This window comes from Bombina bombina, chromosome 1 (genome assembly GCF_027579735.1).
Source record: "Bombina bombina isolate aBomBom1 chromosome 1, aBomBom1.pri, whole genome shotgun sequence".
NCBI lineage: Eukaryota > Metazoa > Chordata > Amphibia > Anura > Bombinatoridae > Bombina > Bombina bombina.
Window position 1 is genome coordinate 1,111,001,842 of NC_069499.1, and position 20,074 is coordinate 1,111,021,915.

General features: G+C 37.5%; 1 protein-coding gene across 2 annotated transcripts in view; it reads left to right on the forward strand.

Annotated features, from left to right (window-relative positions):
• The first annotated feature begins 10,729 nt into the window (after positions 1 to 10,729).
• SOCS7 (suppressor of cytokine signaling 7) overlaps positions 10,730 to 20,074 on the forward strand; it is a 133,947-nt gene continuing 124,602 nt past the window's right edge. For both annotated transcript variants that reach the window (XM_053697704.1, XM_053697710.1), the window contains exon 1: positions 10,730 to 11,382. In XM_053697704.1, the coding sequence (XP_053553679.1) occupies positions 10,814 to 11,382 (569 nt within the window). In that variant the 5' untranslated portion in view covers positions 10,730 to 10,813. The remainder of the gene's footprint in view (positions 11,383 to 20,074) is intronic.

Below are 20,074 nucleotides of genomic sequence, written 5' to 3' on the forward strand. Positions count from 1 at the left end.
ACGTGGGAGGGATCATTTAAGGTTGGTGTTATGACTCCAGGTTGCCATGACACTATTCTCATGCCAGGCTGCTCTGCCTCGCGTCACCTGTGATGCATGGCGTCGCCTGTGACGCATCACGTCACCTGTGACGTGTGGCGTCGCCTGTGCCGTATCATGTCACCTTTGACGCTCTGCAAATAAATAATGATAATAATAACAATAATAGCAAAAAAAACATAATTTATGTAAGAATTTACCTGATAAATTCATTTCTTTCATATTGGCAAGAGTCCATGAGCTAGTGACGTATGGGATATACATTCCTACCAGGAGGGACAAAGTTTCCCAAACCTCAAAATGCCTATAAATACACCCCCACCACACCCACAATTCAGTTTAACGAATAGCCAAGAAGTGGGGTGATAAGAAAGGAGCAAAAGCATCAGCAAGGAATTGGAATAATTGTGCTTTATACATAAAAATTATAACCACCATAAAAAGGGTGGGTCTCATGGACTCTTGCCAATATGAAAGAAATGAATTTATCAGGTAAATTCTTACATAAATTATGTTTTCTTTCATGTAATTGGCAAGAGTCCATGAGCTAGTGACGTATGGGATAGCAAATACCCAAGATGTGGCACTCCACGCAAGAGTCACTAGAGAGGGAGGGATAAAAATAAAGACAGCCAATTCCGCTGAAAAATTAATCCACAACCCAAATCAAAAGTTTTAATCTTATAAAGAAAAAAACTGAAATTATAAGCAGAAGAATCAAACTGAAACAGCTGCCTGAAGTATTTTTCTACCAAAAACTGCTGCTGAAGAAGAGAAAACATCAAAATGGTAGAATTTAGTAAAAATAAGCAAAGAAGACCAAGTTGCTGCTTTGCAAATCTGATCAACAGAAGCTTCATTCTAAAAAACCCAGGAAGTGGAAACTGGCCTAGTAGAATGAGCCGTAAACCTCTGAGGCGGGGATTGACCCGACTCTAAATAAGCATGATGAATCAAAAGCTTTAACCAAGACGTCAAAGAAAAGGCAGAAGTCTTCTGACCTTTCCTAGAACTAGAAAAGATAATAAATAGACTAGAAGTCTTTCTGAAATCTTTAGTAGCTTCAACATAATATTTCGAAGCTCTTACCACATCCAAAGAATGTAAGGATCTCTCCTGAAAATTCTTAGGATTAGGACATAAAGAAGGGACAACAATTTCTCTACTAATGTTGTTGGAGTTCACAACTTTAGGTAAAAATTTAAACGAAGTCCGCAAAAAACGCCTTATCCTGATGAAAAATCAGAAAAGGAGACTCACAAGAAAGAGCAGATAAATCAGAAACTCTTCTAGCAGAAGAGATGACCAAAAGGAACAACACAAGAAAGTAATTTAATCTCCAGAGAATGCATAGGCTCAAACGGAGGAACCTGTAAAGGCTTTTAAAACCAAAATAAGACTCCAAGGAGGAGAAATTGATTAATGACAGGCTTGATACGAACCAAAGCCTGTACAAAACAATGAATATCAGGAAGTTTAGCATTTTTTCTGTAGAACAGAACAGAAAGAGCAGAGATTTGACCTTTCAAAGAACTTGCAGACAAACCCTTATCTAAACCATCCTGAAGAAACTGTAAAATTCTAGGAATTCTAAAAGAATGCCAAGAGAATTTATGAGAAGAGCACCATGAAATGTAAGTCTTCCAAACTCGATAAAAAATCTTCCTAGATACTGATTTACGAGCCTGCAACATAGTAATAACCACTGAGTCAGAGAAACCTCTATGACTAAGCGTTCAATTTCCATACCATCAAATTTAATAATTGAGATCCTGACGGAAAAACGAACCTTGAGATATAAGGTCTGGCCTTAATGGAAGTGGCCAAGGTTGGCAACTGGACATCCGAACAAGATCCACATACCAAAACCTGAGCGGCCATGCTGGAGCCACCAGCAGCACAAACGATTGCACCATGATGATTTTGAAAATCACTCTTAAATGAAGAACTAGAGGCGGAAAAATATAGGCAGGTTGATAACTCCAAGGAAGTGTCAATGCATACACTGCTTCCGCCTGAGGATCCCTGGACCTGGATAAGTACCTGGGAAGTTTCTTATTTAGATGAGATGCCATCAGATCTCTTTCTGGAAGCCCCCACATCTGAACAATTTGAAAAAACACATCTGGGTGAAGAGACCATTCTCCCGGATGTAAAGCTTGATGACAGAAATAATCCGCTTCCCAATTGTCTATACCTGGGATATGGACCGCAGAAATTAGACAGGAGCTGGATTTTGCCAAGCAAGTATCCGAGATACTTCTTTCACAGCCTGAGGACTGAGAGTCCCACCCTGATGATTGACATATGCCACAGTTGTGACATTGTCTGTCTGAAAACCAATAAACGCCTCTCTCTTCAAAAAGAAGCCAAAACTGAAGAACTCTGAGAATCTCGCCTCTTGAGATTTCCAAACCCCTAGTGCTGTCAGAGATCCCCAGACAGCTTCCCAACCTAAAAGACTTGCATCTGTTGTCATCATGGTCCAGGTTGGATGAACCGAAGAGACCCGTAGAACTATACGATGGTGATCTAACCACCAAGTCAGAGATAGTTGAATATTGGGATTCAAGGATATTAAATGTGATATCCTAGAATAATCCCTACACCATTAATTCAGCATTAAAAACTGAAAAGGTTTCATATGAAAATGAGCAAAGGGAATCGAATCCAATGCTGTAGTCATGAGACCTAAAACTTCCATGCATATAGCTACTGAAGGAAATAATAGAGACTGAAGGTTCCGACAAGCTGAACACAATATAATTGTCTCTTGTCTGTTATAGACAAAGACATTGACACAATCTATCTGGAAACCTAAAATAGGTGACCCTTGTCACCTCCAACCATGTCTTTGAAGAAACAATAGAAGTTGAATCGTATGAGATTTTGCAGAACGAAAAGACTGAGCAAGTACCACGAGATCATCCAAATAAGGAAACACTGAGAACCTTGAAAAGATGTCGCTAGGCCAGAAGGAAAAGCAACAAATTGGTAATGCTTGTCTAAAAAAGAGAATCTCAGAAAATGAAAATAATCTGAATGAAAACAGAATATGAAGCTATGAATCCTGTAAGTCTATTGTAGGCAAATAATGCCCTTGCTGAACAAAAGGCAGAATAGACCTTATAATCACCATTCTGAAAGATGGTACTCTAACATGACAATTCAAAAGTTTTTCTTTCTTTGGAACAATGAATAGTTCTGAATAAAACCCCAGACTCTGAATCCTATTCTGTACCCCAATCTAAGAAGTTTGGACTGAATTGAACCAAACAACTTTAGAAAAAATCTTAACCTGCCCCCTACCAGCTAAGCTGGAATAAGGGCCGCACCTTCATGCGAATTTGGGGGCTGACTTTGAACTTTTAAATGGTTTGAATTCATTCCATTTTGAAGAAAGCTTCCAATTAAAAACATGTTACTTGGGGAAGAATTAGGATTCCGTTCCTTATTAACAACAAAAACTAATATAAGCTTAAGATTTACTCTTAGAACTTAATCTTGAAGCAAAAAAACTCCCTTCCCCAGAGTAACAGTTGAAAGTATTGAATCTAATAGTGAACCAAATAATTTATTACCTTGGAAAAATAAAAATCTGGATTTTAGAAATCAAATTTGCATTCCAAGATTTAAGTCACAAAGTTCTTCTAGCTAAAATAGCTAAATACATAGATTTAACCTCAATTGTGAAAATATAAAAAAAATGACATCACAAATGAAATTATTAGCATGTTGAATCAACTTAACAATGCTAAACAAATCATAATACGATACTTGTTGCGCTAAAATATCCAACCAAAAAGTTGAAGCACTTGCAACATTAGACAAATAAATTGCAGGCCTAAGAAAAGGACCTGCAAATAAAATAATTTTCCTTAGATAAGATACAAGTTTCCCATCTTAAGGAACTAAAAAATAAATACTATTTTCCATAGGAATAGTAGTATGTTTAGCAAGAGTAGAGATAGCCCCAACTCCAAACTAACTGTTGGCAAAGGATACATTTTAAAAACCTTAAAGAAGGAATAAAAGAAGTACCAGGCCTATTCCATTCCCTAGTATCAGGAACTGGAAAAAAAAACTCTGAAGAAACCACAGGAGGTAAATAAGCAGGATTTAAATGTTAGCTAGTCTTAAAATCAAAAGGACTAGTCTCCTCAATATCCAATATAATCAACACCTTTTCAACAAAGAACGAATGTACTCTATTTAAAAGTAAAAAAGTAGATTGATTAGTGTCAATATCTGATGAAGGATATTCTGAATCAGATAAATCCTCATCAGAGAAGGATAATTCAGTATGTTGTCGGTCATTTAAAAATTCATCAAGACCTTTACATTTTATTAGAAGGCGGGATGGCAGACAAAGCCTTTAGAATAGAATCAGAAAAATAATCCTATAAATTCCTAGGTATATCTTGTACATTAGATGTTAAAAGAATAGCAATAGATAATGCATTAATACTGATGGACTCTGCATGTAAAAGTTTATCATGATAACTTATTACAAACCATAGCTAAAGATAAACATTCATAACATTAAAATAAATGAACGTAGCTTTGGTAGGACTGATATCAGTCATCAGGAATCCAACAGTGTTTTCTGATACAGAAACAGTTTTTGAGATATCTTGCAAATGTAAGAGAAAAAACAACATATAAAGCAAAATATCAATTTCCTTAAATGACAGTTTCAGGAATGGGAAAAACATGCAAACAAAATAAGCCTCTGAAAGCCAGAAGCAGAATGAAATAAAGACTTAAATAATGTCAGAAATCTGGCGCCAAGTATGACGCCCACAACTGACAAAATATTTTTTGGCGCCAAGAACGTCTGCAACAAACACGAGCGTCATAGATGACGCAACTATGTGAAAATTCTCGGCGCCAACTAAGACGCCGGAAATGACGAAAATACGTCAACAAACGTAATTCTTGCGCCAAGAATGACGCAATAAATTATAGCATTTTGCGCACCCGCGAGCCTAACATCCCGCAATTTAGAAAAAAGTCAATTTGAAAAATTTCAGGTAAGAATTTTTTTTTTATATATGTGCATTTCCAAAAATGAAACTGACAGTCTGCAAAAAGGAAAAATACTGATAAACCTGAATCATGGCAAATATAAGTACAAACATTATATTTAGAACTTTACATTTAAAGTGCCAAACCATAGCTAAGAGTGTCTTAATAAAGGAAAACATACTTACCAAAAGACACTCATCTACATAAAGTAGATAGCCAAACCAGTACTGAAACGAGAATCAGCAGAGGTAATGGTATATAAGAGTATATCGTCGATCTGAAAAGGGAGGTAGGAGAAGAAATCTCTATGACTGATAACAGAGAACCTATGAAATAGATCCCCGTTAGGATGACCATTGCATTCAATAGGTAATACTCCCTTCACATCCCTCTGTCATTCACTGCACTCTGAGAGGAACCGGGCTTCAGCATGCTGAGAAGCGCATATCAACGTAGAAATCTAGCACAAACTTACTTCACCACCTCCATAGGAGGCAAAGTTTGTAAAACTGAATTGTGGGTGTGGTGGGGGGTGTATTTATAGGCATTTTAAGGTTTGGGAAACTTTGCCCCTCCTGGTAGGAATGTATATCCCATACGTCACTAGCTCATGGACTCTTGCCAATTACATGAAAGAAAATTAAATTCTATGCTCTGTCGGACTCAAAAAAGAAAATTTTTGAGTTTCATTTCACTTTAACTTTACTACAGTAATCAAGTGAACGGCTCTACACATTACATTAAAATTTTATGCACCTCCATGTTTAAAGTGAGTGTAAATCCTAGCCCTTGTGAAATGCTAGGATTTACAATTGGAACAAATAAAGGGGACTTTCATTCATAAAGTAAAAAATAATTAATGCTGAAAGCTCCTTTATTTGTTGGAAGTGTTCCCGCACTGAGCTGCTCAGGCAGCCGACAGCAGAATGCTGTTTTTCTGAGAGTTTGTGATGTTTCCACCTCTTAGCCAACAGCTAATTTAACAAACGCTAGGATTTACAATAACTTTAAGGTTTCCTGTGCTCTAAATTTAGCTGTTTCAGATGGATAATAATGTTTTTGTTTGCTATATACATTCCTTGTCAATAACAATTCTGATGAAGCCCAAACTTTTGACGCTAAGGATTATGGGTGAAACGCACGTAGGCAACTAATGGGTTGCTCACAAAATCCTGTCTAAAGAACAAGCAGCTTCCTTGAAAACGGTGTGTGCGAACAAGGGAGCCAGCCAACTTTTTGTCCTGCAGCAAGCCTTGAGTGCAATTGAGGCCGCGGAACGTAACTAGAAAACACTGTGAACCTAATACAGTGTCAAAAGAAGAAGCAGACACTCTGTAGCGGTACAAACAATAAGAGATATGGCAGATGCCGTTTGGCTGCCTTGGTAGTTTAATATTCCCCTTTGATGGTAAAAAGGAATGCTGAATAAAGTCGTACCCTCCATACAGACCAGAAGGGACGCCAAGGCAATATCTTGCACTGTGCTTTGTATAGCACTCTCTGTTGTAATAATCGCTGTTGGATAAGTAAAGAGTGTAACCATACAGACTTCAATCACCTGTTGGTGGCATGCACACACGTAAGCCTTATATAGCTGCAAATCCTATTTGGGACTGTTCGTTTTTCTTTGGCAGCATACTTCATTATAACCTTGTTTTCATCAAGCTACTAATAGCCCTTATGCTGAATGCATAGATGAACATTTTTAGAATTGTGCTGATCAGTCATTTAATCCTGCATGCATGCGAAAAAAAAATCGCTGTTATAATCTACAAACTTTCCTTCAGTTATAAAATAATGTTTGAATTGGATAAATTTATTTGTTGTTTTTATTTAATAGGCATTTTGTTTGTCTTTTTATACTTTTAATAAATACTTTTGTGATATATTTATCTTGATATGCTTGATATGTCTTGTCTGTGTGCACTAATGAGCTATTGGCCTATATTTATCAAAGGTCTTGCGGACCCGATCCGACAGTGTGGATCAGGTCCGCAAGACCTCGCTAAATGCAGAGAGCAATAGGCTCTCCGCATTTAACATTGCACCAGCAGCTCACTGGTGCAACGCCGCTCCCTGTTGACTCGCGGCCAATTGGCCGCCAGCAGGGAGGTGTCAATCAACCCGACCGGTGATTCCTGTCCGCCTTGTCTGAATTCCTGTTCGCCTTGTCTGAATCATCGATGAATCATCGATCTCTGATGAAGCACATTGCACATGCGCGAAACGCGTCAGATCAATATCACCTAACCTTGTACACCACCGAGTGTCTTATCACCTATGCTTGAATAAACCCACTTGGTTGTAATCGATCCAGTTGGTCCTCGTTTTCTTGTTGCTTTTGTATCTACGGCTAAGCAAGCCTTGAGGACCGGCTCTGACACCGTATGGTACTGTAAACTTGGCTATCAAGCGGATATTTTCCACTTTTTTCAACCCCCAATCTGCTTTTCATCAATCCTATTTACCACCGAGCAGCCCTACCTGACGATTGAACGGCAAGAGACAGAAGCGGCATCACCCGCGATCATCAATCAGGTACTTCCTCTGCTCTACACATCTACACAGGATCAGACGCGGCATCACCCGGGTATCCCACAAAGGCTATTCAGCAAACAAAAGTCGGACTCTCTGAGTCTCACAACTTTGGAGAAAAGGTACTGAGTGTTGAGCAGCGCAGATTTCCGCGAGCACATGAACGGCCATTGGTGAGTTAAATATCACATTGTTAATACCTATTTGGTATAGTACCGTTCATATTTACTACAGTGCTTTACTAGTGCTCACACTCTGATATTCGCACAACTGGGGGTTATGTGGACTCACAACATACAGCCACTTTTTTACATGACGCATATGGAACTTTAATATGTTTGGATATTTCATGTCTCAAGGACTTCCTTATATATCCGCCAAGCCAAGCACCTAACAACTTAGGGCTGTGTACATTTCTTTGTTGTTTCCTTCTCAATTAGTGGTATTATTGGCCAGGAAATTAATCCTACAATACTGGGCCAAGCATAGGGAACCCCCTTTCAAAAAACTGACACACGCATTATACCAGCAGTTCCTGATACAACACGCAGACACACAAAGTGACCGCAACGCTAGAATAAAAACATTCCTAAACAAGTGGGACCCATACATACTGCATTTACCGAGAGGCTTAAGGGAAAAACTGTTACGCCCCTTTCAACATTCTGTGTTCATGCTTAACGAAAACCTACATGGCCACTGGTGCATACATGAACCTGAATCTGACACTTAATTGCCCATGACTAACTTATTGGAGGGACTGTTATCTGAAGGAAGGGACCTTAGAATTGTGACCATAGCCATCCGCCGAAGCATCATTTTTACATAGTAAAGGTAATTGCATTGTTTTATGTTAATTGTTGACATCACTGTATCTATTCACCTGTCTGATCAATCTCACTAAATGTTAGCGACTTACATGGCAGGCCTGAACACGCACAGAAACTTTTGGCCGCAAGATGAATCTTAATTTAGTGTTGATGGGAAACTCATTTATTGTGCTGACATTGCCTCAGAGAAACTCTCTGATGCATACTGTTCTATCAGGTGCCAACACGCCTCTATTCTACTGATGTCAGTTGCCGTTAATTGTTATTGTTTTGTTTATTTGTTGTTTTGTTTATTTAAATGTGTTAGTTATATTTGAGGCTTGGCTGCTTCACATGGTCCAAGAACAGACTTTTGGACTCAGAGTAGATTCAGCTATATTGCTGGGACTATATACCGCTACCTATAATATGCTTTATGATGATTGCTATCGTATAATGCTATGTGATGTTGTCCAAGTTCCTCTAAGAAAAATGTCAAAAATAAAGTTTAAAAAAAAAAAAAGTTTAGTTACGCATAATGAAACAACTTTGCAGTATATTTGGATTATTTATTTGTCACCCTTTTCGCGTAATTTATCTCTCAAAATTGACGAATGTCTAATTTTCAGAACTTGAAATGAACCCTGCTGACTTCACAAGGCTAACGCTACTACATATCTGTCCCTAATTTGCTTTCCCAGATAACTACTGCAAAACAATTAATTTTATACTACATTTATTACAGTATTTAGTCTTTTTATCTGTGGACTAAAGTTAAAGGGACAGTAAAGTCATAATTAAGCTTTTATGGTTCAGACAGAGCATACAATTTTAAACCACTTTACAATTTACTTTTATTTTTAAATTTGTTTCCTTCTCTTGTTATCATTTGCTGAAAGGTTTATCTAGGTAAGCTCAGAAACAGCAAAGAACCTAGGTTCTAGCTGCTGATTGGTGGCTGCATATATATACCGATTGTCATTGGCTCAACCATATATTCAGTTAAAAAACAGTAGTGCATTGCTGCTCCTTCAACAAATGATAACAAGACAATGAAATACATTTGATATCAGAAGTAAGCTAGAAAGTTGTTTAAAATTGTATGTTCTACCTAAATCATGATAGAAAGGTTTGGGTTTCATGTCCCTTTAAGATTGGCCCCTTCAAATAAGGCAATTGGTATGTGGGGTTTGACTACTTGAAAATAATTTTAGTAAAAAGGATGTTAATTTGTTTTAAAAATGTTTAGAGTGGACTTGAGTGATGTTAGTATGTTATTTTATAGTGTTTACTGTCCCTTTAACCACTTTACAACTGAGATGTACCATGTATGTCGCCGTTCGTTAAGGGTTTTCTTGTTTATAATAGTGCAGGTCCTGCTGCAAGACCGCACTATTATACCCTCTATCCTCCCTTCTGGTCATCGGAAATAGCGTGCAAACCCCTTAAGGTGTTAAAGGGGAGATAATTTTATAATTCACTGTCCCTTGACCCCATTTTAGAGACAAAAAGGGTAGAGCAGGGTTCGCATGATGATGTGTGTAGCTAGGAGCCTGACCCCCCCAACTATGGGAGGGAGAAAGTGAGGTAACTCCAGCAGCCAGAAAGCTGTTATGTTACATTCACAGCTTGTAAACCAACTAAATTGTATTCTGAGCCAAGAGAATGTAGATATTTACCAGTAAGTACTATAACTCGTGTTTCTGGATCTTGATAACATGTTCAGAAGATTATAATACATTTGTGTGTTTGCATGAAAGTCTTTCCTAGGTGACAGAATAAGGAATGTTCCGGCAGCATGCAGAAGAATGGGAACAGAGTAGGAGAATTGTACAGTCCAACGAGCCCAAATTGAGGCACATTTTAAATGATAGGGGAATTATTTATCTTTCACATTTTTAGGAGAATATAGGAGAATAGCAATGATAAATCTTGCCCCAAATAACTTTGTCATTACTACTAGATAATGATGGAAGCATGACATTCAACAGAAGACATATATTTAACATGAAGAATACACAAAAAACTTTAATACGTAACACATACAAATTACACAGTTTGCAATAAAAAAAATAAAATATTAACACTAGTAGAAAATACTGTTTACTGTGTTTGAATGTGGTACTTTTATGTTCTTTCAATAATATATAGTGTTTTGTCAATTCATTTGCACAAATAACCAATTTATTACGTCACTTATCAAAATCTCTTGAATTACGTCATGCTGTACATTGGTAATGCAGATCCGTGTTCTACTCTCCTGGTCTGACACTTTGGCGGAAGTAACGCAAAATAATACCGGAAGTAGTAGGCGGGGCTCCGATGAAGGAGTATCCGGAGCTCGGGAAGCGGAGCTGGGAGAGGCCGAGGCTCGGGCCGGGGCCTGCGGAGCCACCGGGGACATGCGAGGCGCAGCGGCAGAAGAGGAGGCCGCGTCCTACCGGGTGCTGAGCCGGCTTCTGGCAGGGGAAGAAGAAACGGCCAGGCCTAGGCTGATGGTTTTCCGGAACATGCTGCGAGGGGAGGAGGAGGAGGCCGCGCCGGAGCCGGATGCTGGCGTAGAAGGGGTGTCCGGGGAAGGGGTTCCGCAGTCTTCTGAGCTCTGTAGCCGACATCGTAAAGCCACGCATTCCGGGGAAGGTTTGGAACTTCAGCTCGGGGCCCTGGGCTTGCGGGGGGCAGGCTGCCCGTGCGAGGAGACCAGTGACGCTCTCCTTGTGCTTGAGGCTCCAGAGGCACGAAGACTTGAAGAAGATGATGACGGAGAGACACTGGAAGTGGAGGCCGGAGCGGTTGCTAGAAGAGCTTCAAACAGGAAGGGCTCCCTGCGGATACGACTTTCCAGGATCTTCCGCACTAAGAGCTGCGCAGGATCCGGGGGGACTAACGAGAGGAGAGGAGCTGGAGATCTGGGGGGCTCAGGCGGCAGCCTTACAGATATGTCCCGGGATAAGGAGCTGGAACTGGGCAGGTGAGATCCAGAATATAAAACACGGGGTGATTTTTTTTTATGTATATATACATACACACACGCATGTCAAGTTCCCTCTACCAAATCTACTAGGTATAATGCATTGTTCTCAATACAGCCTCTATGCCTGTCACTTAAAACATGTTAGGCTCTAACGTTTTAGCTTGCTATTTGCAATGTGTGTTGACTTATGTATATATGTGTATGAAATAGTATTTCATACAGGACTCAAAATAGAAAAATAAAAAAAAATGTTTTAAGCTTTTTGCTTAAAAATGATTTATTTCCATTAAAACTAAGAATAGCAAAACAGCAAGTACAATACATTTTTTAAATATGTTATGAGTTTCAGCTTTACTGCTTAGGTTATCTGCCATGTTTTTTGTTTGTATAGGATATGCTGAATATAAGATTCAGCAAATTGTTATTGGCTACAATCTGACAATTATTAAATGGACATAAAACACAAGCTGCCACTTATAAAGAAAACTTTGCAATTAATGTTATGACTTCTTTCCTGGTATTACTGTAATTCTCTCTGAAAAATGTATTTGTTAGCAATTGTATTGCTTTACAATTATTTTGTGCGTTTGTTTTTTGCAATGCATTGCATATTTGCTGACAAATTGATTTTAATATCCTCTTAGATGTGAATTTTTGGAATGCAAGCCACAGGCTATTTTTTTTAAAGTGATGTAAAACCCATTTGTTCTTTTGTGTATAAGAAAGGGCATACATTTTTAAACGACTTTACAATTTATTGCTTTTATCAAGTTTGCTTCATTCTTTCCTTTATTGAAAGGACAGCAATGCACTACTGGGAACTAGCTGAACACATCATTAAACCAATGATGAGGCATATATGTGCAGCCACGAATTAGCAGCTACCTCCCAGCGCCATGGCAGAACATTCTGTGATGTCATCTCTGAAAATGCAGCATGTCTTCAGAAAGAATGGGACACATGCAGAAATTGTTAGTGCTTTAACTTTGCAGCGCTGCTCCACATTAGACAGTTCTATTCAGAGCTGTGTTGTGGCGGCACTAAAGGGATACCAAGCCCACATTTTTTTCTTTCATTATTCAGATAGAGCATGTAATTTTAAGCAACTTTACAATTTACTCTTATCAAATTTTCTTTCTTCTCTTGCTGTCTTTATTTTAAAAGCAGGAAACTTAGAAGCCAGCCCATTTTAGGTTTAGCACCATGGATAGCGCTTTCTTATTGGTAGCTACATTTAGCAAACCAATAAGCAAGCATAACCAAGTTCTGAACCAACAATGGGCCTGCTCCTAAACTTTAAATTCCTGCTTTTTAGAAAAAGATAGCAAGAGAACAAAGAAAAAATTGATAAAAGGAGTAAATTAGAAAGTTGCTTACAATTTCATGCTCTATCTGAAACATGGAAGTAAAAAAATGTTTAATATCCCTTTAACACAGTGCATCCAGAGCAAAGTGCTCTTTGAACTAAACTGTCAAATATGCAGTAGTGCGCAAAGCGGCAGTGCATTGATTGTTGACTGGCTCTAAGCCTTTCCCTAGTCTGCAAAGCTGTGTTTTTTTTTTTTTTTTTTTTTTTTTTTTTTAATATAAGACGTTCTTATAAGCAATGCAACTTTTTATTACTATATTTCTTTGTTAGACCAAAAGAAAAGGAAACTAATTTATTTGAGATATTTGACTTTTCTTTTTGGCTGCAGGTAATTTCCAATGCAATTTTCAACTACTATACTAGGTTATAAAACTTTAAAAAGTGCTTTATTTTCCTGTTAACCAACACATTGCAGTTGAACTGGTGCTATAATGTAACTGCCTAATTTAAAATTGAATTTTTATTTAAAAATTACCTTAGAACAAAAGAAAACAAAGCAAATTAGATAATAGAAGTAAATTAGAAAGTTGTTTTAAAAAGGTATGTTCTGTCTGAATTATGTAATAACATTTTTGAATTTCATGTCCCTTCAAGCTCATAGGATGACTATTTCACTCTTTTTATTCCTCAGAGACTAAGGATATACCTTGTCGTCCTCTGAAACAGGCCATATTCTTTTTTTTTTCCTCTAGTGTAAGAATGAGAATTGACCAGGGGTCGTCGTCCTTATAGGGACAATGTACTGTAAAATTATTTTCCCCTTAATGTATTTCTAATGACTGTTGTTCAAGCTGCAGCTTTTAAAAATGTCTAGTTGTTTTTGTATATTAGCTGTTGCTAATTGAAACCACAACCCAATACAATGGGCTAAGCTTGTAGGTAGGAAACACCTCATTATCTTCTAATGTTTTTTAAAAATCTTTTCTTTATTGAATTTTCAAACAAAACAATAAAGGTTCATACAGCACAAAGATATAAAACAGAAAAAAGCAAAACAGTATTGTCCGTGTTACATTTACCTTGACTGTTTACCGTACAAAGTAGTTTTTGGGAAACAACGCACACAAAAAAAGTAAAAAAACAGGTTAATACTACTGCATAGTTTTCTTTAACCTTATTCCCTTCAACATTTAGCAGAAATATTATATTAAGAACATGACCACTGGGTCCTAGCAGAGAGACACACAAACAGCAAAACAAAACCTCAGGTCAAAAAGTATCAACTTTCTTAAATATTCGGACCTCCAATCACATTCTAGCCAGTGCTGGGTCAATTCTCCCTCAAGTACAAGTGATATCAGTGGAGGAGTTTCTATAGGGTTCAATAAACTGATGTTGTAGATCTACGGGCTAAGCACAGATGAGATTTTTCCACTTGGAGAAAAAAGCTCTACAGTGTGAATCGGACTTTAGGTTAAGATCATGGGATTCAATAGCCATTTGTAATTTCATAACATTCAATAATTCAATTTTACTAGGAACCTTGGCATATTTCCACTCGCATAGTAATTGATTGTGAACCGCCAAGATAGTAAAGTTTATCAGGAGACGTTCCCTGGCAACACAATGGATTGGGGCTAAAAAAGAAAACTTGGGACAGTGTAATACATATTTTATTTTGTAAATGTTTATTTAAACAGAAACTTACTTTGTTTCAATATTGCATGACTCTGGGGCATGACCACATGCAATGTATAATATTTGCCAATTCTGACTGACATTTGTAGCAACGACTAGATTGTATATTTTTAGAAATTTTATAAATTCTATATGGGGTGAAATAATATTCAGTAACTTTATTTGAGATTCCCGCCAAGTTATATTGGTCGTCGCAGCCACTGATAGTCTAATACTCTTTGTAATATCCTGTTCTGTTACGTTTGGAAAGTATTTTATTATGTTATCTTTAAATTTCTTAAGATTTGTTTGCCCCAACTTGATCAACAAGGATCCATACCAGTAGGATATTGTTCGCCGACCGGCCTTATAGTTTAATCCCATTAGGAGCTCCCCATTCCAGACTATGAAGTCTAGTCATTTGAGCTACATAGCTCCTGATCTGTACGAAAGCGTAGAAATCTTTTGTCAAGAGATTATAATTTGCTGACAATTCAGCAAAAGATTGAAATGTCTTTTTATTTCCTTGCAGAATATGGGATATGCACAAGATTCCTTTTCATATATGAAACACCGGGTCATATAGCCCGGGAACAAAATCTGGAATCGTGACCCATTATCCTGCAATATTTCTGCCAGGCGGAGATATTTACTTATGTCTGCATATGTATAATATTACTTGGTAAACTAATAGGAGAATAGTGTAGCAGTGCCCTTAAGTCAAAAGGGTCTACAAAATTTGTCTCAATGTCTAGCTGCATAACATAATCTACCTCTGTTATCCAGTCAATCGCAACTTTTAACATGCAGACCCAATTGTAATATTTTAAACTGGGCATTGAAAGCCACCAAATTTTTTTTTGTTGTATCAATCTCGCCTTATAAATTTGCGGCTGACTTTTTCCCCATAGAAAGTGTACATGCACTGTTAAACTGCTGAATATCACGTTTGGTAATAAACAAAGGAAGATTCTGCAGAAAAAATAGTTTTGAGTAACATAACCTTAGCAGATAAGGACAAATATGGTAATTTCCAGCTCTTCATCTCATTAGTAATTTTTCCGAATACATCTCCATAGTTAAGATTATACCATTCGTTGGGATTTCTGCTAATTTTGATGCACAAATATTTTATACATTGTACCTCTTTAAAAGTATGAAGTTTATTAGTTTCTGGGGTTTTATAGATCCACATAATCTCCGATTTTGTAACCATTCTATACCCCGAGAATTTACTAATGCAGTTAATAAGATGAAGAGAACGCGGGATACTCTTCTTGGTGTCACTTGGATATAGTATAAGGTCGTCCGCGTATAATGACAAAATAATTTAATTTTCTTTTTACCCGATATCATTCCATGTAGCTCTTGTCTAAGCCAAATCGCAAAGGGTTCTAGTGAAATATTAAAAAGAAGGGGGGATAAAGGACATCCTTGTCGCATACCTTTCTGTAATGTAATATATTGCGAAAGATCCCTATTAACTAGTAATTGTGATCTAGAATTTTCATATCCTCTGAAGAAAATTCAGTATATTTCCATCAAAACCAAAATTTACCAAGGCCAAAAAAAAAGGTGCTCCCAAATAATTGAATCAAAGGCCTTTGCCGCATCTAATGTTAATAGTGCCATATCTTTCCTAGGCAGAGTGTTTTGTTTTTGATTTTATTATGATAAGTATCTATGGTCAACAGCACCTTTCTAATGTTGCGAACAACGTTCCGTCCTGGCATGAATCCTGTTTGATAATTAAAATGTATAATCGTTATTAAGCAACGATATCGGATGGTAAGCCCCCATATCTTCTGGGTCTTTTCCTTTTTTATGTATAAGTGTTATAATGGTGTCCTCGAAATACGGAGAGTTCAAAATATTCTCACCTAAGTATTGGTTAAATAATTTAAATAAACTGCCCTGTACTTCTTTGTTCAGTATTTTATAAAATTCTGCCGTTAGCCCATCAGGGCCCAGGGCTTTATTTAATTTCAGTCTGTTAATTGCAAAATTAATTTCTTCTAACGTAATTGGTAGATTAATCCCTTTTAGTTCATCTTTAGAGATTTTAGGGGTCTTGACTTTCTGCCAGAATCTCTCCTCTTCTTGCTTGTCTGTGGTTTCTTCAGAGTATATTTTTCGGTAATACGTGTAAAATGCTGCACAAATCTCGGTAGTAATAGCTATTTTGGCGTTACCCACTTTAATACTTGCTATCGTATTGTTTTTTTTCTTCATCTTAATCGTTCTTGCTAAGTGCTTAGCCGAGGTACCTTTTTGTAGCCTTGAAAAAAAGCTCTAGGAAGGGGAATATATATCTCTATCTCTATCCTCCACTAAATAATATGTTAAAAACTTAGTCTTTCTATTGCAAACAAAAATTAAAATCCATACTTTTTGTGACCCAGTAAAAACAATATACAAATTAACTAATAAAACACAATGAACCTTTCGAGTATTTGAAGGGTTAATATTTAGAAATGAACTTGACATATGACAACTGTTGCTCAACCTACCTATCTGTTTGTTGTCGAAAAAAATGCTTATTGCCTGACTCCTAATAAACTTCCAACTAAATCCTAGGATTACCTCTTCTATCGGGCATTGTGTGGTCTATTTTATTATCCTCAAGGAAATTTTTTTGCCTCCTTTGTTTTTAGTATATTGGTCTTAGCCTCTATATCCACTATAATCTGGGCTGGGTACCTTTTTTAATCCCTCGTCCTGAAAAGACAAAGAGGAGGCGCTCTGGTGCAGAAAATACTAAAGAAATACGCGCTCATCAACTGTATTACAAACTTGGTACTCACAAGTGTGTTTGCACATCCAGTACAATACTGAACAAGCCGAAGCTTCAGAGCCACTCGGCTGACTCACTCAATCCCGATCAGCTGCTTACAGCGATCACGCCCCTGTAGTGGATAGGAGGAAAAAACACCCTTGGTGCAGATTTCCCCGACCAATGTCGGACAAACAACAAATAGCTGAGGGTTTATACTCGCATACGGGTTTGCATAATCACTGCAGTATCAAGCGGACCGAAACTTTGTGAGCCGTTCGGCTGACTCCCTTTAGATAAAACAGCTGTTCCCCAGAATGCAGGATCAATGTTCAGGGCTAGCTGCTGTATTGGGAAATAACACTGCTCGAGGGAGATACAAGAACTCTAAAGCTCTGTATTGTGGTTACTATACTTTAAGAGCTTTAGGTAGAGATTAATATGTCCAAGCAAGGTAGAACAAATATAAAACTTTTATTAAAAACTTTAAAATGCTTCGCTACGCGTTTCTTGGCTACAATGCCGTTTCATCAGGCTACATCTTAATCCAGCTCTAAGCGCGGCATTGATAAGAGCCGAGCAATAGGGAGCCATTTCCCTTCTCTTGGCAGAAGTTTCTGCAGAGAAGTCCTTGAACAGGTAAACACTGGTACTACCCACCGTTAAAGCGTTAAGCTTTCTGTAGTACTTCAGAATGTTAACCTTATCTGGGAAATTTAAGGTATCTTATGACCACTATGCGTGGCCTATTATTCCCATCACTGAGTTTTCTTGGAAATTCAGATCTATATGCCCTTTCTACCAAGATTCTCTCTGACTGGGGCTGCATACCAATCATTATGTTGTGTTTGTGAGGCAAACTTAATCAGATCCTCAAACTCGCTTGTCTCTGGGAGCCCCACTACCCTTACATTATTTCTTCGGGACCTGTCCTCCAGATCTTCTAGTCTAAATTGAAGAGCTTTTATTTTTTCTACCTGAGATTTGTGTGTAGCTTCTTGTGAATTAAAGTGATCTTCCATGTCAGATACCCTAGCTTCTACCTCCGCAATACTACTGGCAAATTGCCTAAACTCATTTGTTAGGCCCGTTATTTCTTTTTTTAACTGCTTCAAATTGCGGGAGTATTAGCTCAGCTATCTGATTATACATTGCTTGGGAATCTGTATTTTGTATGGGGGTACCAGATGTATCTAATCTTTCTAGGCCACTTTTTGATTTTTTTTTAATATTTTTTCAGCGGAATGGCTGGAGATATATTTTTAGCAGTAATGACAATCTTTTTCCATTAAAAGTTTATGGAAAGTGAAACGAAAAAAAAAAAGTGTATAGTGCCTATTTGGTATGTGATATCGAGATATCCAAAGAGAAAAAGCAAAAAACAAAAAAAAAAACCACAATTGATAAGTGAGAAATAGTCTCAAAGAAAGAGAAATAAAGTGCAATAAAAAATGTGATACGCTAGTGTTATCTGCAAGTGTATGCGATCTGTGTTAAACTTTTTTTTTTTTTTTAAATCGTTACCACACCCCTCCTGTGCTAGTTCTAAGTTCCGTTCTGGGCTGGTGAAATAGTGAAAAGAAGAAGAAAAAATAGATTTGCTTCAATAGAGATTGGAAAGTTAAGTTGTATTTAGAGATCTGACACCCTATATTAACCTGACTGGACTTAATTACTATATTAAAGTGAATGTCAACTCAACCATACAGGTCTTAAAATTGAAAGTTGAAAAATACCTTTATAATATTGTTTTTTCAATTGCGCTTCCTCCACCCGCCATTTAGTTCCTCTTTTTGTGGTTGATTGACATCAAGGATGTCCAATAGTGTTTCCCCTCCCCGGGGCGATAGCCCCTTTTTTTCAACGTCCTGCTCTTCTTCTGCGCATGTGTTACATGAGAATCTCCTTTTCGGAAGCAAGTGCGTCCACGAGACACGCATGCTCTATCGATACAACATAGATTCCCTGTGTAGAGTATACTGTCAGCTCTGCCTGCCGGGGTAACTGTGCCTGGGAATCTTACACAATAGGCTCCCTGTCATGGGGGATATACAGAAGTGCAGCGTTCACTCGGGTAATATAGGGTTAATGTAGCCCACCAGGTGGCTTTCGCTGATTGGCTGGAAATTGGCAATGGTCTTATTGGCTGAAACGCATGCGCAGATTGTGTACATCAGTTTTGAATGCATGTGCATAGTACGGGCGCATATTAAGGGCATATTAAGGGCTCCACGGGTGCGCGCTTTCAAGGAAGTGCCGGATGGCAGGTGTTCCATCTCAAACCAGAGCTAAGTTATTTTTTAAACTATAATAAAAATGGTTTATTTATTTTAAAAAGTTAGCAGTTTGAATAGCGAAGTGCTAAAGTAGTGTTAGGAGACTTCAGGAGTTGAAAACTTGACATTCACTTTAATACCTTAAATTGCTACCGTTTATTGAGTACAGCGATAGCATTTACATCTTTTCTCAAATCATGGCACCCCGAAAAGGGAGAAAACAGCACCTATGCCCCTTATTACATAATGTCAAAGTTATTGTCTCAACTGTACAGGTAAATTCAAATTTTTAACAGTAGATTATGTATGTATGTGTATGTGTGTGTGTGTGTATATATGTATGTATATGTGTATGTGTGTATATATATATATATATATATATATATATATATATATATATATATATATATATATATATATATATATATATATATATATATATATATATATATATATATATACATACACACACAGTTATTGCGTAGAAAAAATAAAAGTAATTCCATAAGACTCCTAAGGGCCGGTCCTTCATCTTCAGTCAGGCCCACCTGGATTTACTCTTACTAACTGTATTGCTGCTTTAATTAGCTACCATTTATTAGATACAAAGATAGTAGCTACACTCTTCTAAGTCTTCCTTGCAGTTCATAGCAC